Below are 18,726 nucleotides of genomic sequence, written 5' to 3'. Positions count from 1 at the left end.
AGGGTTGCTGTTGCTATAAACAGGAACAGGGGTGAGTGTAGATCATCTGGGATTGATCTCTCCTCACAGTTGGGAGGCAGGAGTCTTTAACGCTGAGTGGGTCTTGGGAGTCCCAAGTTCAGCTCTCCTCTTTGGCTCTCCAGAAGCCCTGGATCAAAGCTGGGAGGGGAGGAATGGCAGAATTCAGCACTCAGCACATGTGATGTGGAGCTGAGAAGTTGCACATCGCATGCAGGCAAAGCTCACAAACAGCTTTGCAGGCCATGGCAATTCACAGGGTTTGGGGATAAAGAGCCTTTGCTTTGTTGGACAAGGGCTGAATTGCAGAGCTCTGTGGTTTGCCTTCCCCACCCCATGGATGCTGTGGGTACCCTGCTTGGAGGAGGCTGAGCCATGGCCCCCCTCCTCAGGAAGGGAGCACAGCAACAGAGAGGTATTGAGCACACACTGCTATGTTCTTGCAGCATGTGTGATGTATTGTGCACCTTCCAAACCAATCTGATGCAGTCTCCACAGAGCTCAGTGCTGGACTTAAACTCCTTTATGTTTTCTCTCTGGTGTATGACAAATCCATGCATCATTTTCAGTGGAATGTGTTGTCACGCAGCTCGCCCTAGGAGAGGGAGGATGGGGACTGGATGCTGCGTCGTGTGCTCTGAGCTCAGCTCTGCTGGGAGCTCGTGTTGGTGGAGCCAGTGTTCTGGGTGGAACAGGCACATAGTGTTGGCCTGCATCCTGGTGGGAGCATCAGTGGGGCTACCACAGTTGCTGATGTAGGTGCCTTGACAGTCTGCAGCTTCCTCACAAGGGACAGCGGAGGGGCAGCAGCAATCTCTGCTCTCTGTGATCAGGGACAGGACCCAGGGAATGGCTGGAGCTGCATCAGGGCAGGTGTAGGGTAGGTATCAAGGGACAGCACGTGACAGCCAGGCTCTGGCATGGTTGGGATTGCAGTTCTTAGTCCAGATTTCCAGAATGAGCGAGGTGATTATTTCCCAGCCATTCTCATGTGGAGAACTGGGAGCAAGAACTCTTTTCCTCACCCCTGAGTAGATGACAATTTTGTTTGTACTGTTGAATTTCTTCCTATTTCTGTTACTTGTGATCATCTAGTTCTGTCTTTTATCTTGTCCCTATCTGTTGATGTTGCCTCACTAATTCTGTTTTTTAGTGCTGCCCTTGATCTCCACTTTAGCCAGTTACTTAGGAAGGACTGCTGGTTTTCCAGTTCAAGTAACAGCTTCCTGGGGCTGTTGTTCCCTAGGGCTCCAGACACTGCTGGTCACAAAGTATATTATTTTGTTCCTTAAAAGTATATCAGGTTACTGCCTTTAGATAGGGAATCATATCTCAAGGCTTAGAGTCTCTTAGCCCCCACTGCTTGCATTCTGCCCAGCAGTCAGTCCAGGGAAGGTTCTGGCTGGCTCAGGTCCCTGAAGAACGAGGTCATGCTCTGTGTGACAGAGGAGGCTCTCCATTCACACTCTCACTGCCTGGAGCACAACCAAAGTCTGTCTTGCAGAACCAGCTGAACCCAGAGCCTCTGTGCACAAATTCATTAAGCTTAATGAAATGAGAGGCGAGATCGGGATGTGCTGGATATTATACAGGATCCTTCACTTGGGGTGTCCTCTCTGTATCTCTCAGCTGTGCAGCATGTGGCAGATCTGTTTTTCAGACCACTTCATGTCAAGAACTTGTCTCTGTCCACATTTCTCTGCACACAGTGTGTGAAACAGGCTGCTGACCCTGCAGGCTGCAGAGAGAGGCTTGCATTAGGCTTGAGTTTCTTTTGGAAAAGGAAGGAAAGAGCTTTTCACTCTCTATAGTGGTGCAGGCTTTAATGTTCTTCCAGTCGGGAATGCAGCCAGAACCACAACCTGCTCCAGAGCTCCTGCTGCTTGGCTCCAGGGCCTCTCACACAGGAGGGGAGTGTGAGGGGAGAGCCTGCATGTGGATCTGCACCCTGCAAGAAGGGTAATGGTAAATCAGTCTTCTCTGAGCCCTCAGAGCAGCTCTTTTCTTTTCATCTTCAAAGATTCTCCTCTCAGATCCATTCTTGGCTGATAAGGAGGTTATTACAGCAGTTTTCCTGAGTACTGTAATTTCTTCTGCAGAATCTAAAAATGTACCATTCCTACAGCACTTACTCCTTTAGAGACATATGTCCAACTGATGCCAACATCACAACAACTGACTTCAGGTTGCATTTCAAGCCTTTGTTGTTATAGTCTGTCTATTCAGGGAGTTCCCAGTAGCATTGCAAATATAGATTTGATCCTGTAGTGCAAAGCAGGTTGGGATTCTCCACACCTCAGTGCAGATGGGGTGAGTTCAGCTCATGAGGGTAAACCAGATTTATTGTGACCTGGGGAGTCACAGTGTCACTGGAAGCAGATCCATACCCTCCCAAGCCCAGCTGGAAGCAGACCCATATTCTCCCATCTGTCAGATGAAAAGGGCTTATATAAAGGAGAGAGAGGGACTTTTTATATGGGCAGGTAGTGACAGGACAAGGGGCAATGGTTTTAAACTGGCAGAGAGCAGGATTGGATGTGAAGAAATTCTTCCCTGTGGAGGTGGGCAGGCCCTGGCATAGGTTGCCCAGAGAAGCTGTGGCTGCCCCTGGATCCCTGGAAGTGTCCAAGGCCAGGCTGGACTGGGAGAAACCTGGCCTACTGGAAGGTGTCCCTGTGCATGGCAGAGGTTGGAATGAGATGAACTTTAAGATCCCTCCCAACACAAACCAGTCTGGGATTCTGTGATTCATCATTGCTATTATTTGTAATTTATCTTCCCCACAGCTTCCTGGAAATGATGGAAGCCCGAAGCCAAGGACACACATCACCACTAGCAGCAAACGGGCAGAGCCCCTCCTCTGGCTCCCAGTCACCCATCGTACCTCCAAGCTCCACCTCGACAGGCAGCTCCAGCCCCGGCACCCCCCAGCCGCCGCTGCCACTTGTCACAAGCGCCACCATCTCTCCTGACCCTGCCCCATCCTTGTCCCCAGGAGCTGCAGCCGAGGCCCCGCAGCCCCCCCCGCCCTCCGCAGCCCCCCTGGCCGCAGCCCCCCCACCCAAACGTGGCATCATCGCGCGCCTCTTCGGGACATCCCCTGCGGCCGAGCCCGCTCCTCCCCAGCCAGGTAGGTGCTGGTGCCCTGTCCTGGCAGGATGGCCTCCCAGTTTTCATTTCATTTCGTTTTTTCCCTGAGAGAGACCAAGCAGACAGGTGTGTGAAGGCCATAGGTGCCATGCATGTGCAGCGGGTGTCCAGGGAGACTTGGGCTGTCATTGTCTATTTTCTCCTGATCAGCATTTTGCTTTGTCTCTGTGCTGGATGGGGACTGTGCCCAGCCAGCTGGGTGGTGGCTGTAGCTTGCTTGAGAGGAAGAACCTGAACGCACATGAGAGACTTTAATAAAATAAATAAAATGTCGGGTTCTTACCAGGAGCAAAAATACCTTTTGAATAGCAAAAAAATGACTAGAGAAGCAATTTGAAGTGCCATCCTTGCACACATGTGGTAGTCCAGAGGGGCTCCTGTGCGTAATGGAGAGAAGCAGAGTGCTGAGGTTAAGGGTTATTCAGCCAGAAATGGTCACGTAGGTGCAGGTTCCCCCTCTGGGGAAATGTGCTCCTTCAGAGCAGGTCTGGGAGGAGAGAGCCCTCGGCTGCTGCCTCAGCACTGGTACCTGGCAGAGCAGCGTGGCCCTTGCTCCAGACCTTGCCACACAGAGTGCCAGGCAGAGGCATCAAGGGTTTGTTGCATGTAATTTTACTGATCTGGACCATAATTTGCCTGTCACATTCACTTTGTCTTGTGGAACTAACTGGAGCTGCAGAGCTGGCACTGCCTAAAAATCATGACATGGTTTGAGTCACCCTTTGGAAATACTTTCCCTCTCACTCTGGCTCAGAGTGCTCCTGAGACACCCACGGAGAGAAAGGAGGAGGTGCTGGGGACACGGGTTGCAATTTCAGATGTTGGAATGGTCTGGTTTTAGATCTGCACACAGTGTTCTGCATCCTATGCCTCTTGCCAGATACCACACAATGCACCCATTTTGGTTTGTTAATGACTCTTCGTGCCCAGAGAAAACAAAACAGAAACCAAAGAGGGGAGCAGATGTTAGAAATTCCTTGTCAACAAAAAAAACAAAACATCATTTTAATCTGTAGAAAAAAAGACAAGTGGTCTACTACCAGTGTTACAGTGATTAGGTTTGGGGTTTTTCTTTTTCTTCTCTTTTTTTAACTCTTAGCTTGACAACTGTTTTGGGCTTGTGACTTTCATCCCCGATATCTCAGAATGCTTAGGGGCAGTTGCAAAAGGCAGCCAGGAAGAGCTGATGTCAGTGTTGCAAGGTTTCAGTAGTGTGCAAAGGGTGTGCACTTCCCCTGGAATGTACCCAGGGACCAATTCACTGGAAGGCAGCTGAAAAATCATTGTTACCAAGTAATACTTGGTTTTTCTGGGAGCTATTTAAGCTTTCTTGTGAAGTCTTGGAATAGTAATTCTTTTGGCTGTGGTTTAGCTTAGACCAATGCTACTCTGTGGCATTAGTGGTAGTGTTTGTATGCAAAAGTGATCTGAAAGTTGTGCTAAGGAGAGCAAAATTTAAAAAAAAAAGGCACAAGTCTTGTTTTACCCCAAAGAAAAGTCTAGATGTGAAGTGCAGCATGAGCAGAGGAAAAACATTGAGTATTGCAAATTCTGGAAAGGTTAATCACTTCAGGCTTCTTAGTTATGCTAATTCATGGGTTTTCATCCTGATACCTTAAAGATGGGTAAAGGTGTTTCTACAAATAAACTGTATTAAAGTCAGTCTCTATTTGAGGTGGCTCTTGAGCTTTTGTTTACACAGAACATCCAAAAGCACAGTGTGAACAATTCTGCCATGGACAGTTACAGATGAAAAAAGCAAGAGGATAGGAGAGGGTGAACTGAACAGTCTGGAAGAGGTAAGAGAACAGTGAAGGGACATCCCCCAGGAGCAGTGCACATAGCACAGGTGTAATAAAACCTGTGCTGCAGTCAGCCACAGCATTCCCTGGAGAGCAGAGCCAGCCCTTGCCAGGGAGGTTTTCAGTCCACCCAGAGCCTGGGTCAGCCCGGCACACTCTAATCCCCAGCAGCCATGATCTGTGAGTCCTTCATGTCAGACTCTGGGCTGTTTTATATCCTGTTCATAACCTTTCTCTTCCCTTGCTGTGGAGCCAAGGTCCTGCCTCATGGCAGCACAGATCTGGAAAAAGCCAATTTCTGTCTTGCTTGTGGTGACACCCATGTTTTACAACTCCTGTTGCTAATGCAGATCCTGCTGCTGCCACTCCTCCCCAGCACCCTGCAGCCCCTGCCAAGGTACAGAGTGTGGAGGACTTTGTTCCTGAGGACAGCCTGGACCACAGCTTTCTGGAAGACCCAACACCACAGAAGGACAAAGGGAAACCACAGGCCAAGCACCGTGTGGATAGTGAAAGGTAAGGAAAGGAGGGTGGCACGGGGACACACTGCATGTGCAGCCTGGCTAACGTGGTGCAACCATGCAGTGATTCCAGAGCAGTTAGCTGCCCCAGAGGCTTTCTGGCTGTGCTATGGCCAGTCACAGCATTCACTGTCTCCCATTTAGTGACAGACACTGCTCCCTGGGAAGGGGGAACATCAGGAAAAGCAGATGATCACTTTCCTGGTGTTGCTGTCTTGCTTTGTGCTCAGATGAAACCACTGGCCCTTTGTGTCAGGGAGGGATTTTCCTTCTGGCTGAACACACCAAATCATTTGAGATATTTTCCTTTGGAATATAGTGCACTTTGCAGGGATATTATGTTTTGCTTAATGAATATTTTCCTTCTGCAGAGGCACAAAGTATGGCCAGGCTCCTCTGTGACCTGGTAATGTCATTCCTGAGGCACTATAAAGGGGTTTGGTGTTTGGTGGAGGACACTTGCGAACACTCCATAGCTCTGTGAGATTCTGGAAGGAAGGCTGGAGAAAATCATGCTCCTTTGGCAGTGTCACTGCATGGTTGCCTGCAGAGTCCAAAAAGCTCCTAAGGGGTGCCTTTCTTTTTCTCTGTGTCTAGGGCTTCTTCACAGCATTTTCTCACTAAATTGGAGAGACACAGATTTGATGGATGATATGGAATGTCTCGTTAAAGATGGGTGGTGTCCCCTGGGATCTGTACTGGGACATTGACTTCATCCATGATATAGGGGGATTGAGGGCACCTTCAGCAGGTTTATCAACAGCAGCAAGCTGAGTGGTGTGGGTGACACTCCTGAAGGATGAGATGTCATCCAGAACCTGGAAAGCACAAGAAATGGCCAATGGAAACCTCATGAGGTTCGCCAAGGCCAAGCTCAGGTTGCACCTGGGCTGGGGCAACCTCTGGGGTCAATCTGGGCTGGAGAGTGAAGGGATTGAGAGCAGCCCTGGGGAGAAGGACTTGGGGGTGCCAGTGGATGAGAGCTGGACCTGTCCCACCCCTGAAACCCCCCTCGTGCCCTGGGCTGAGCCCCAGCATGGGCAGCAGGGGAGAGGTAGTTCTGCCCTGCTCAGGTGAGACCCCACCTGCAGAGCTGCCTCCAGCCCTGAGGGCTAGCATCAGGAGGATGTAGAGCTGCTGGGAGAGCTGGGGGTGTTCACCTGGAGAAGAGAAGGCTCTGGGGAGATGTTATTGCAGCCTTTCAGTGTTTAAGGGAAGATGAGGACAGAGGTTTTAGCAGGGCCTATTGCAATAGGATAAGAAATGGTGGATTTAAACTAAAAGAGGGGAGATTCAGACTAGGTATAAGGAAGAAGTTTTTTACAGCAAGGGTAGTGAGGCCCTGGTACAGATTGCCCAGAGAAGTGGTGGATGCCTCATCCCTGGAAACATTCCCAGTCCAGCTGGACAGGGCTCTGAGCAACCTGATCCAGTTGAAAATGTCCCTGCTCAGTGCAGGGGGTTGGAACAAGCTGAGCTTTAAGGTCCCTTCCAACCCAAACCAGTCTGTGATTCTATAATTATCTCCTCAAAATGGCAGAGCTGTGCTTATACCATAAGCTGGATTTTCTTTTTTTTCCTCTTTTTTTCTTCTCCTGGCTTTGATGTTTTTTAGCCAGAAAAAAAGGAAAGGGGATTGTATATACCGAGCTGCTCAGACAAGAGGATGTGCAGCAAGCTGTCTGAAAGCAGACTCTCAGGCTCTGTCTCCCTTTGCTCAGAATACTCCTTGCTTGCTGCCTCTTGTCATCAACACTAACCAGGAGAGTAATTAAGGGCTGACATTGCTCATCTGTGAATACGGTGGATTCTGCATCTTTTGATATCTTTGTCATGACCCAGTGTTCTCTACTTCAACCACAGCAACTTTAAATCAGTGCTGTGTGTGAGACTCAATGCCTGTGTAATGCAGGTCAGCCTGAATCATCATCCCATGTGATGGCAGAACACATGGATGTTTTATTAAAAAAAAAGTGGTGGTTGCTGGCAGCATTCTGGCCTACAAAGCATCTTGCTTGTGGCTGTGGCAGAGCTGAGATATTTTTCTTGGTTTAACAAGAAATTTTCAGAAGAGCCTGCCCCTCGCACAAGGTGCAGCAGGGGCACCTTGTTCAACTTGGCATGCCCCAGGCCTGCAGTGGAGTCCTGGGTTTTATTCAGTGGCATGTTGTGGTTCTCTCACTTGCAGTAAAGAATTCCCAGACTCAGTTTCCTTGCCAGTTAATTAGGAAGGTATTTCAATTTCCCAATTTGCTGATTCAGAACTTAATTTGTTGCTCTTTAACCTGATGCCCTGAGCCAGCATGGATATGAGTGCACCAGAGGACCTAATCTGGCTCCAAAGCATCTTGCCCTTGGCTCCTGCTGGGTCAGGCTGGCCTGAGTCCCTGGGGGATCTGAAGGTGTCTGAAAGCAAATTTATGCTTTACCTGACAATGTTCCTGATCTTTCTTTTCTGCAGCCTTAGACATTTATCTTAAACATGGATTAGATTTCTGTATTCTTACATCAGAAGGGCTTTGAAGGGGTTCTTTGCTTTTATGGATCTGTTATGGATTCCGTGATGCCCAGCTGTGCTAGCCCAAGGGAGGGAAGTCAAGGTTCGCAGCAGAAGACAAATATCTCCTAGAACAGCCATGCAGGCCCATCTTGCAGCGTGGGATTCCCTCAGCTTATCTGCTTTATTAGAGCTTGGGTTTTTTCTCTTCCTTTAGCCCCAAAAAGGGATGTAGCAAGAGCCCTTGAGCTCCCAGGGCTGAGGGAACATGGCCCAGCCAGGTTTGAGGCTGTGAGCTCAGGTTGCAGCAGGGTTTGTTTCCTCCCCAGCAGCCAATCTGTGACACACCAGAGGCTCACAGAGGACACCCCAGCAGGCTCTGTGGTCACCAGCTCAGAGTAGACCTCAGTGAGCAGCATCATTTTGGGGGGGTACCTGCACCTGCAGACATCCAGCTCAGCGCTCATGCCAGCCTGGCAGTGCTGCAAGGGCTGGAGGGAGTGGTGCTTGGGTTTCCTTGCTTTGCTTTCCATCCAACTGGAAGCTCAGTTTGGACCACAAGCTGATTTTCCCTTGTCAGAGCCTGTTTATAGTGCAGCAGTGATATTTTTCTGATGTATATTCACTCCAGTGCTCTGCTGTTCCGCTGTTGCTCAGCGATCTGTGCTGGCCGGAGATGGAGGCAGGGTTCTCACTGCGAAGGGACGTGACCCACTTTGGCAAGGGGATGTGCACGTGGGGGTGTACACCCATTCTGACTGGGAAAGCTGGAAACTGCAGCTCTGTGTGGAGTGTGGAAGGACAGTGGCAGCAATCTCTTAAGAGGCCCTGTGCCTAATAGAGCAGTGATGTGTTAAAGAAAGGCATTCTGTCTAGTTCAGAATAATATCCTGCCATTTTTAGGATGCAACTCCATTTTATTTTCAGTGCATTTCAAGAGGAAACCCTGCCAGTGCTTTGAAACCCTCAGGAATCATTTACTTGTCATTCCTCCAGCCTTGGGGGCTGCTTGGGCACCAGTTTTCCTCTCCTTTGTGTGGCTGGGCTGTGTCCTGGCATGGTGTGAGAGCAGCAGTGTTAGTGATGAAGGGGCTCTTCAGCAGCCTGGCCCTGCTCAGTAGGGCACTGTGAGCAGGTCCTGAGAACAGAGGGATCCATGCCAAGAGCAGAGGGACAGCTGATGCTGGCCCTGGTCTTAGCACTCCAGCCCAGACAAGCACTGGTTGTGATCACTGAGCTGTGCCAGATGTCATCGTTGTGGTGTCCCATTGTCACAAACAACTCCAATGTCTGTTGGCAGATGTATTAACTCTTTAAAACTACCTTGTCAAGCAGTACCCAGGCATGTAGAGGAGCCAGAGTGAGCAGTTGCCATCATCCCCACTGTATTTAGGGTATGTCTCATCTCACCAGCACACCATACTCTACTCAACTGTCTTCCAGTGCTTGTCCTGTGCCAGTGACTGGGAACACCACCTACTTCAGTTAAAGGATTTTAGGGTTTTGTTTATGTCTCTACAATCTTATCTGTTCCAAGCTATAATATGTTTTTTGTCTCTGTGTAAAGCGAAGGATGTGCTTGTACAATACAGGTGGCACCATTGTGTGTGGGGTTATCAGGAGGGAACTGGGTATCTCTTGTGGATGAAAGAAGGAAAAGTGATGGCAAAGGCTCATCAACTGGACCTGGGGAAAATATCTGTATTCCTGACATGAGCAAATTTTCCAGCAAGTGTTAAGGCCTCCCCACCCTCCCAGGGAATAATTCCTTCCAGATGTTCTGTCTAACCCTGCCCTCCTTCAGCTTAAAGCCATTCCCCTCGTCCTGTCCCTCCTGCTCTTGTTCAGAGTCCCTTTCCAGCTCTGTTGGATCCCCTTTAAGCACTGGAAGGGGCTCTAATGTCTCCCCAGAGCCTTCTCTTCTTCAGGCTTAACTATCCCCGTTTTCAGCCTGTCTCCTGAGCAGAAGTGTTCCAGCCCTTTAATCATCAGCTGCCCCAGGCTGGGGATGTGTGCCCTGAATTTGGCTGTACAAGCCAGGCCAGTCTCAGTCTTTGTGCAGGTCTGTCCAGCACCTCCTGAGCTGTGGTGTCTGATCACTCTCTGTGTTGCAGCGATGGAGAGGTACCTGGAGGGAACCCCATGGTAGCAGGTTTCCAAGATGACCTGGATCTGGATGACAAAATCCTCAGCAGACCAATGCTGGCAGCAGAACGGGTGCCCAGCAAGAACATCACCCTCTCCAGTGAGGAGGAGGAAGAGGAAGAGGTGAAGGACTCTAAGGTCATCCTTATATCTGATGGAGACAAAAACACAGAGCAGGAACAAAAAAGGTACAGAGCATAGACTGAAGTGTGGGGTTGTGCTGGCAAACCTGGACTTCCCTTCCATCCTGCCACTGACTTTGTGTGGCCTCTGGGAAGTCTCGGTGTCCTTGTCTGCCTGTTCTTCAGCTGTGAGCTGGGGATTTAGTTACTGTAACTGCTGTGTGTCCTGTCCACTGGGTTCTGCATGGAAACATCTACCTGCTTTTCTCCAGTTTGAACAAGGGCCTGGAACTGAGCACCAGAGTGGCTGTTTGTGGTGGTGTGGGGAGGAGAGCATCAAGTCTTAGGTGAAGGGATTGGAGTCACTCACCACATCTTGTGCTGGGGAGCGACGAGCTGGGTCATATTCTCCACATCCTGTGGTGTGAGGGTTAGGGTTAGGGACACGAGGGTTATCCTCAGCCTCAGTGGTGCATTTGACCCCACACCCCTATAGGATGCACTGCCTTTCCCAGTGGGATTTATGATGTAGCCCTCAAGGCAGGCTCAGCTGTTAACTGTGCTTTGCTCCACAGAATAGGGGGGTGGACAGGTTCTGACAACTTGTTTCTTCTCAGGTCTTCCAGAAATTCTCTGAAACCCCAGAGTGAAGCAATTTTGACCAAAGCAACTGACCCGAAGCCTCCTGACAGTTTACCTCCCCGTTCTGGGTCTGAACGAAACAGCAGCAGCAAGGGCAACACGAGCCTGGCAGCTCCTGCTGCTGCCCCCACAGCAGCAGCCCAGGCCCCAAAGGCCCCTGCCCAAAGCAAGGGACTTGCTTCCAGGCAGAAAGTGGTCAAAGAGGAGAAGCCTGAGGAGTCTGACAGTGATCAAGAGGGACCAATAGCTACTCAGATGCTCTCATTTGTTATGGATGACCCAGACTTTGAAAGTGAGGATTCTGACAGCCAGAAGAAAAAAATGGTAAATACCAAGCCCATGTTGCTGTGAGCTGGAAGGGTTGAGGCATTTCCCTGAGCAAAGCCTTCATCTGCTCTCCCCTCCCTCAGCAGCAGTTGCAGCAAGGCAGGTGCTAAGCAACCTGCAGAGACTGATACGAGCACAAACCCAGCAATGCTCTGAGTGTGGAAGCCACGTGGCAGCAAGAGCCCCATAGAATTACAGATCCATAGAATACCCTGAGCTGGAAGGGACCCAGAAGAATCATTGAGTCCAGCTCCTGGCCCTACACAGACACCCTTACAGTCCCAGCCTGGGCATCCCTGGAGCTCTGGCAGCCTCGGGGCCATGCCCATTCCCTGGGGAGCCTGGGCAGTGCCAGCAGCCTCTGGGGAAACAGCATTTTCCTGATAACCAGCCTAGACCTTCCCTTCCCTTTTGTGTTTGCAAACACAAATAAGATTTGTGCTTGTGTGTTTTACTGTGCTGTTTACTCTTAGCCAGTCCAGCAGTGTGGGAGGTACAAAATGCAAAGCTACTGGGTTTTCACGTGAACTTGAACATGCAGAAGGATGTCTCTGTCAGAAAGAGTGAGCTCCTTGCAGTCAATCCTGCAATAAAAAGGCCATCACAAAATTTGCTTGGCAAAGCTTAAAGGGAAGAGGGAAGGTCTGCTTGGGAAGGACTTTCCAGGACAGCAGAGGTAGCTGTAAGGTCTGTGACATTCAGCACATTCCAGCAGCTGTCTGCTAAAACAATTATGTCAGCAGTCCCCTCGCACTTGCTCTGTATTACAGGTGGAGAAGACAATTCTCCTGCCCCTCTTCTCTGAACTGGTCAGAACTTCTGCATGGCTTGAGATAACCCTGATTTCAGTAACCTGTACTCACAGCCTGCAGAGCAATCTCTGGAAACTCCTAGCAGTGATTTGGGATGAGCAGGGGTGTCCTGATGTCTGGGTTAGCTGGTGTTCAGGGGGTTTCCATCATTTTGGAATGCTGTAGAAAGGGCTGTTGTCCCAGTTTCTTTGACCTTGCTCATGTGTCATGCTGTTTATTAAGTAATTTTTCATTAATTTTGCATATTCACTTCCTGCTTTTCTTGACAATTTGATATGAAAGCAAAAGTCTTTGGAGCAAGTTACCATCTCTTGCATGAGAAGGGATTGATGAGGAAGCAGCAGTGTCAGGGAATGCCTGACCCAGGGAATGCTCCATAGCATGTGAATGCTTTTGCTCTGCAGGCTGTTGATGGTCAGGCAAACCAGTCCAGCCATCACCATTAGCAAGGTGGGGGCACTGCCTGAGCAGCAGCGCAGCAGGGCCGTGTCCCATCCCTGTACAAGGACACAAGGCTGGATAACAGATTCTGAAAAGGATCAGTTGGCAGGTATCAGAAAATCATTAAATTGAATTTCCATTCCCATCATGCAGAGATGGAGAATTTTGGGGTAATTTCCAGGCTCTGCAGCATCCTGGGTTTTAGCCCACATTGAAAGGGCAGATTTGCCCTGGGAGCACATTCCCTTTTGGCCTGACAAAGGGAATTATTCTGCAGACACACTCTGCTTCCTCAGCCCTGCTGCCTCTGGTACCTGAGACCCACAGAGCTGCACAGCAGAAAGCATTTGTGGCTCAGGGCTGGAGGGGAGCTTTCAGTCTATTAGACTGGATTTTCCCAGAACAGAGGTGCCTCCCCAGGGCAGGAGGAAGCTGATGCTGGTGAGCTAACTGAGTTGAAGGTCTCATTTAGTCCCTTTATATTGGGAATTTCATTTCAGCAGCCCCAGTGTGAAGCTGTCAGAACACCCTTGCCAATACCAGTGCAACTGAGGCATTTTACCAAGACAAAAGTTAGAGCTCATAAGATCCAGGACATTGATTTCCAGACAATAACAGCTTAGTTCAGCTGCCATTTCCTTCCCTCCTCCCCACCTGCTGACATCTGACATTTTTGTGTGCAAAACGGTTACAGATTTTGGTTGAAGCATTTGTCAGTGTTGTCTCCCTTTGCTTGTCTCTAGGATGAATTTCCAGTGCGGGAAGATCTCTCTGAAATATCTGATGATGATACCTCACTGGCAAAAGCACCCCAACCTGTGAAACCAACAGTCCCCTCCTTTAAACTGATAAATGACTCAGATCTCTTTGGCTTGGGTTTAGAAGAAGCTGGTCCCAAGGAGAGCAGCGAGGAAGGTAAAGCTCACACCTTATTTCCACTCTTGCTGCTTTTGTATGTCAAGCATCTGGTTTTTCCAAAGTCTTTCCAGGGTGTCAGCAAATCAATTTACACTAAATAAAATATCCTCTGACTTCATGCATTGCCCTGTGTGAGTCTGTAGTCTGGTTTAACACAGCATAAACAGCTTTTAAGTTTTTCCCCATGAGGAGGAGAGCTTGGCTTGTCCCTGGCACCAGCCATGGGTTATTTTTGTCCCAGCTGCAAGCAGAATCACATCTTTCACAAGCTGCTGCTGTGTAAGCCTTCCTGCTTAGCCCTGTGTGCTTGGGAAGTGGTGTTCAGCATTGCATTGCAGTGTCCACCCCCTCCAGAATTTGGATCAGCTTGAACAAAATGCTCTGACATACCCTGCCAATTTCCTCTTCTGTTTGTGGAAAAGATGGGGTGGGATCCTAATCACAACCTAAGCATTCCTCAGGGTTTATTTTTTGCCCCTCCGTTCCCTGAGGGAACAAATCCTACTCATGCAAATAATTCCTGCTGTCTAGGCATTACTGCAAAGCAACTTCCTGTAGACCTGCCCCGATGTCAGCATGAAAGATGGGAAGTTAAAGATTTAAGGAAGGAAAAAAGCTGTGAGCAGCACCAGAGAGAGCTCCTTGAATAGCTGTTCCAAAAGTGTGAGGAAGGTGTCACAGGCTGCCATGGTTCCATCAGCTTGTCACTCTGAGCTTCTGAACAGCAGATCTTGAAATAGCTGTAAGTGCATCTGCAGAGGCCCAGGTCAATAATTTAACTTCAGTTTAGATTCTTAAATAATTAAACGTGGGTTCTTCCTATCTCCTCTTTTGGTGATAAATATAAAACCATCTCTCAGTTGTCAGTGATTGGAGCTTGACTGGTAATTAGGCTTCTCCATGGCTGCATTTACACATCAGCTGGGGGAAAAGGCGTGTGTAGGTAAGAGTGACAGCGCACATGAGAAGTGCTGCTGTCGTGAAGCCTCTTGGGAAGCAGCCAGGCAGGTGCTCCCCTGCTCAAGGCAGTTCTGTGCAAAGGCAGTGGACACTCAGCAGCCAAGTCACCAACCACAGTCATGTGTGACACACGTGACAGGGATGCACTCTGGCACTCGTTTGGTAGTGTGGAAGTGCTCACCCCTGTAGAGCAGGGTTGCAGCAGGGATGCTCTGGGGATGTAATTTCCATACACAGTGTGAGCAGCAGTGAGTGTTGGCCTGCCAGGGTGTCCCATCTGCTGACACCGTGTCCTCAGTCGTCCTCGGAGAACATGCCTAGGAGGATTTCCATCAGAGGGGAACTGTTCCCAGGAGCTCTTCTTCAGTTCTGGAAATAACAATCCAGTCCCAAATTTGGCCTTTGGACCAGTTTGTAGAGCTAGTATCTAGATGTGTTTCTTAGTAGCTGTGAGACAGTGAATGCTAGGTCAGTGTTGATCACACAGATCATATAATGCTCATAATTAAACAATACAGATATGGTTGAGCCAGGGTGTGAATGCTGGGGCCTGTGTTGCTTCCCAAAGGGGCAAAGTTTGGCCGGGGGTGCTGGCCTTGCCTTTGCCCATGGATGCCCAGGATGGAGCATTTTGTTCTCAGAAATGGTGCCAGGACAGAATTGCAGCTCTTACCATTCAAATTGATTAAACACAATATTTTGGGGATTTTTTATGTTTTAACAGATAAACAAGCTTCTAAGGAGAAAAAGAAGAAGAAAAAGAAAAGCAAAGAGGTACTGTTTAATTCCTCAGATCTGCCATGTTACCACCTGCCTAGAACATAGGTGGCCTTTGGTGGTGTCCTCTGGGGACTTGGTGGACTCCCTTCCATGCTCACATTCTGCAGCTCTGATTTGTTCCTCCTAGGCTCTGCAGACCCCTGAATCTCAAAGCAAGCTTGTAGAGCAGTTGAATTTTGAAAAGGGAGTGTGTGAATTTGTAAAATACAGGATGAGGCAGAGCGAGCAGTGCCTCTCTGCTGGGCTGTGTGTTCATAGCATCATGATTTTTCAAGCAAAGGGGTCCCCACAACAGACATCTCAGGGAGAGTGAGGGAGTCTGCAGGAGGCTTTGTCTGTGTCATTTAAGCCTGTTCAGTACCATGGTCCTGTTGGGCACAAGCTGTCTGACAGAGCAGTGCCCTGTATAACCCAAATGGTCTGTCTGCTTTTCTGCCCAAACTTACAGAAGGGTCTTCAGTGCTTCAACCTCAGTAAGATTCCTGATCCAGTTGAACACATCCCTGCCTATGGCATGGGGGTTGGACTGGGTGCTTTCCAGCCCAAACCATTCTTCAGAGCCAGGTGTCAGGGCAGTACATTCTGGGTCACTGGCATGCTCAGAGCATTTGTTAATAAAAATGTTCTCATTTTGCAGGAAGAGGACAAGTCAGTGAAAAAGAAGAGCAAACACAAGAAGAGCAAAGAGAAGGAGGAGAGCAAAGAGGAGAAAGAGAAGAAGAAAAAGAAAAAGAAGAGCAAGGAGAAAAGCAGCGAGATAGATGAACTTGAGGCTTTTCTTGGCGGAGGAGGAGCCGGCATGAGCAAACCACGGGGCGGGGGGGACTACGAGGAGCTGTAGTTTGGTGGACTCTGCACCGTGGCCGTCTCCCTCTTCTCTGACGAGTCACCCCAGGACAGGCACAGATGTGTAAAGCTTTGGCCCTTTGCTGTATAGTCTCTCAAACCAGAGTGAGCAAAACAAAAGCTTTACATCTGTGTGTGCTGCTCTGGTGCATCATGACACAAAGAAAACCCAGCTGAGATGTACGTGAGCCAGGGGAAGGTTCAGGGCATGGCTCACAGGCCTGCTGTCAGGCTGTGGGTTTTTCTCCTTCCAGAGATGCCATCATCAGGTCACTGGCAGGCTGCAGGGTAAAGGGACCTGCCTCCTGCTCCATCCCTGCTGCATTCCACTCCTGCACACCTGAAATTCCTGTCTTGTTAAGAGGAGTGCAACAAAACATGCCGCATGAATGCATCGTGCTCAACTGTCTCAAGTCTTCTTATCCTTCCTATTTTTTTAAGGAGAAAGGTGATATTGGCTATTGCTTCACTCAGCAGTTGATGAGCTTTAAGTCAAGCAGATCATGCTATGGTACAGCTCTCTAAAGCAGCAGGCACAGGGACAGTGTGAGAGTGTGTGATTGTTGATGTCCTTTGAACGGGACCTTTCTGCACAGCAGCTTAATTAGCCCTCACTGGTGCTGCTGTTGGAATTCATGAAGCCCATTGATTTCCGTGGCCCCAGTGTCTCTGACACTACATGTAAGCTGCTATGCAGTTTGGGAAAACAATGAAAAGTGCAAAGCTAACCTGAAAGAGAGAGAAAATCAGTGCTTTTCTGCATTTCCCACCTTTGAATTTGCATATTCCAGAATCCCCTGCTGCTGGGACCTCTCAGGGACATGACTCCATGTGGAAATGAAGATATCCAGAGCTTCAGAATTGGCTACAGGGCAGTGTTGGCATGGCAAGGCATTTGCTTCTCAGGCATTTTCCAGTCAGGCTGTAAACCCCAGCTGCTGCTCTGTGCCGAGAGGGACCAGCACTGCAGCTCAGCAGCATCCATCCTGCTCCAGCTTGTGTCCATCCTGCAGCCAGCCAGCGTGCTGCCTTTCCTGACCCAAGCAGAGAGCCTCCTCTGTCCCATGAGTTTGGGAAGCTTTTTAGTTTTTGCTTTGAATTTAAACCCATGGATTAGTACCTGCTCAGCAGCCGTTGGATGGGCACTGTGGCCACCCCTTGGCACTCCCCTGTGTCTGTGAGCAGCCCCTGTGTTTGATGGAGCTGGTCAGTTCTCTGTGCCCCTCTTGGTTTGGGTCTGGGGTTCCTTGCTCAGCTCAGGCAGTGAAGCTTCCTTCATGTTCTGTGCATTACATTCCCCTCTTGCTTGTAAGTTGATTTGAGGTTTGGTTTTGTTCTCCCTCACCCCTTTCTGTTGTAAAATGTCAGCCATGAAATCCAAACTGGAGTTTCCTCCTGCATTCCTATAAAGCAATGTGTTCTTTTGATCCATTAACCCCTCCAGAGCTGTCTTGACCAGCAGGCATTTCCTGCTCCATTTTTTTCTTGCACCCAAAATGCACTTGTAACCATTTCCCTATAAAACAATCTGGTTTTTTGCTGCATGAGCAGTGTGTTGTTCAGGTCTGTCTGCCATTAGCATTTGCCTCCTCTGAGCATGGGACAGTTCAAACTTTGCACACCCAGGGAGGAAAAGGAGATTTGGGAAAATTGGGACGGGAGCAGTTTGCGGCCCTTTTGGGCAAAGGCAGGTGGGAGCTCGAGCCTCAGCTGCTGCAGTCCCACAAGTGCTTCTGTTCCATCAGGATTTTGGGTCATGTTCCATTTTTGCGTCGAAAAACCCTGGTACTGCCCATTCTGACTATAAAGCTCTGTTGTACACCTGTCTCTGCACATCTTCTTCTACCCCAGAGCCCCGTGCCGGGGCTCAGGAGCTCGTGTCCCTCCCTGTGCTGCAGTGCTCACACACATTGCGGGACAGGGCACTGAATTAAAAACCATTCCCACAAAAAGGAGCTGAGCATAAAAACCATCAGCTCTTTCCCCAGAACCGACACCTGCCCTGAGAGAGCTGTTGCTTCCACAGCGCAGAGGGGGTGGGGGTTCTGCTCGGGGTGGGTTCAGGGGGCTGCACTGGTGGCCAGTCCCTGCTGACACTCGGGGCGGCTGCTCCTGTGCCACGTTTGCTGCCATAGGAGCCTCCACATTCCCTGCAGCTTGTCAGCACAAGGAGCTGAGGCAAAAACAAGCAAAGATGAGTCATTCTGCTCCAAAATACTCCTGTAGAAGAGAAAAGCAGATGCGTGAGCTGGCTCTACTTACTCTTGAGCCCCAGGAGGGTGTCTGGCATGGTTTGGCTTCTGCAGGCCAGAGAAATCCTACACTGTGGGTAAAGTGGGAGCATGGAAGAGAATAGCAGAAAAAAAAGTCCTTTTTATGATACACACAGAATCCTAGACTGATTTAGACTGGGAGGCTTAAAGCTCATCTCATTCCAGCCTCCTGCCATGGGCAGGGACACTTTCCACTAGACCTGGTTTCTCCAAGCCCTGTCCAACCTGGTCTTTTTAAGCTTGTGGTTCTCCCTTTTCCAGGGAATGTAGAAGTGGTTCAGGCTACAGCGTGAGCTGTGAGCCACAGCCAGCAAGCTTGAGGGAGCAGAGAAGGAAATTGGCCTTGTTTGAGCCAGGCTTTCCCATGCCATCCTTTCAAAGAAGCTAAATATAAAAAGTATGTACGTGCCTGTCATTATGGGGAAGCTTCTGCAGGATCACAATGATATAAATAGTTACTGCAAGCATCTCT

General features: G+C 49.4%; 1 protein-coding gene across 2 annotated transcripts in view; it reads left to right on the top strand.

Annotated features, from left to right (window-relative positions):
• RABL6 (RAB, member RAS oncogene family like 6) overlaps positions 1 to 17,525 on the top strand; it is a 39,786-nt gene extending 22,261 nt beyond the window's left edge. For both annotated transcript variants that reach the window (XM_086858234.1, XM_086858235.1), the window contains 7 exons: positions 2,805 to 3,148; positions 5,321 to 5,486; positions 10,103 to 10,321; positions 10,873 to 11,221; positions 13,221 to 13,392; positions 15,080 to 15,129; positions 15,773 to 17,525. In XM_086858234.1, coding sequence (XP_086714360.1) covers positions 2,805 to 3,148; positions 5,321 to 5,486; positions 10,103 to 10,321; positions 10,873 to 11,221; positions 13,221 to 13,392; positions 15,080 to 15,129; positions 15,773 to 15,976 — 1,504 coding nt within the window. In that variant the 3' untranslated portion in view covers positions 15,977 to 17,525. The remainder of the gene's footprint in view (positions 1 to 2,804; positions 3,149 to 5,320; positions 5,487 to 10,102; positions 10,322 to 10,872; positions 11,222 to 13,220; positions 13,393 to 15,079; positions 15,130 to 15,772) is intronic.
• Positions 17,526 to 18,726: the final 1,201 nt, after the last annotated feature.

The sequence above is a fragment of the Cyanistes caeruleus genome, chromosome 20 (assembly GCF_971803275.1).
Source record: "Cyanistes caeruleus chromosome 20, bCyaCae1.hap1.1, whole genome shotgun sequence".
NCBI lineage: Eukaryota > Metazoa > Chordata > Aves > Passeriformes > Paridae > Cyanistes > Cyanistes caeruleus.
Note: the sequence above shows the minus strand (reverse complement) of the source record. Positions and strands in the feature narration are given on the sequence as shown.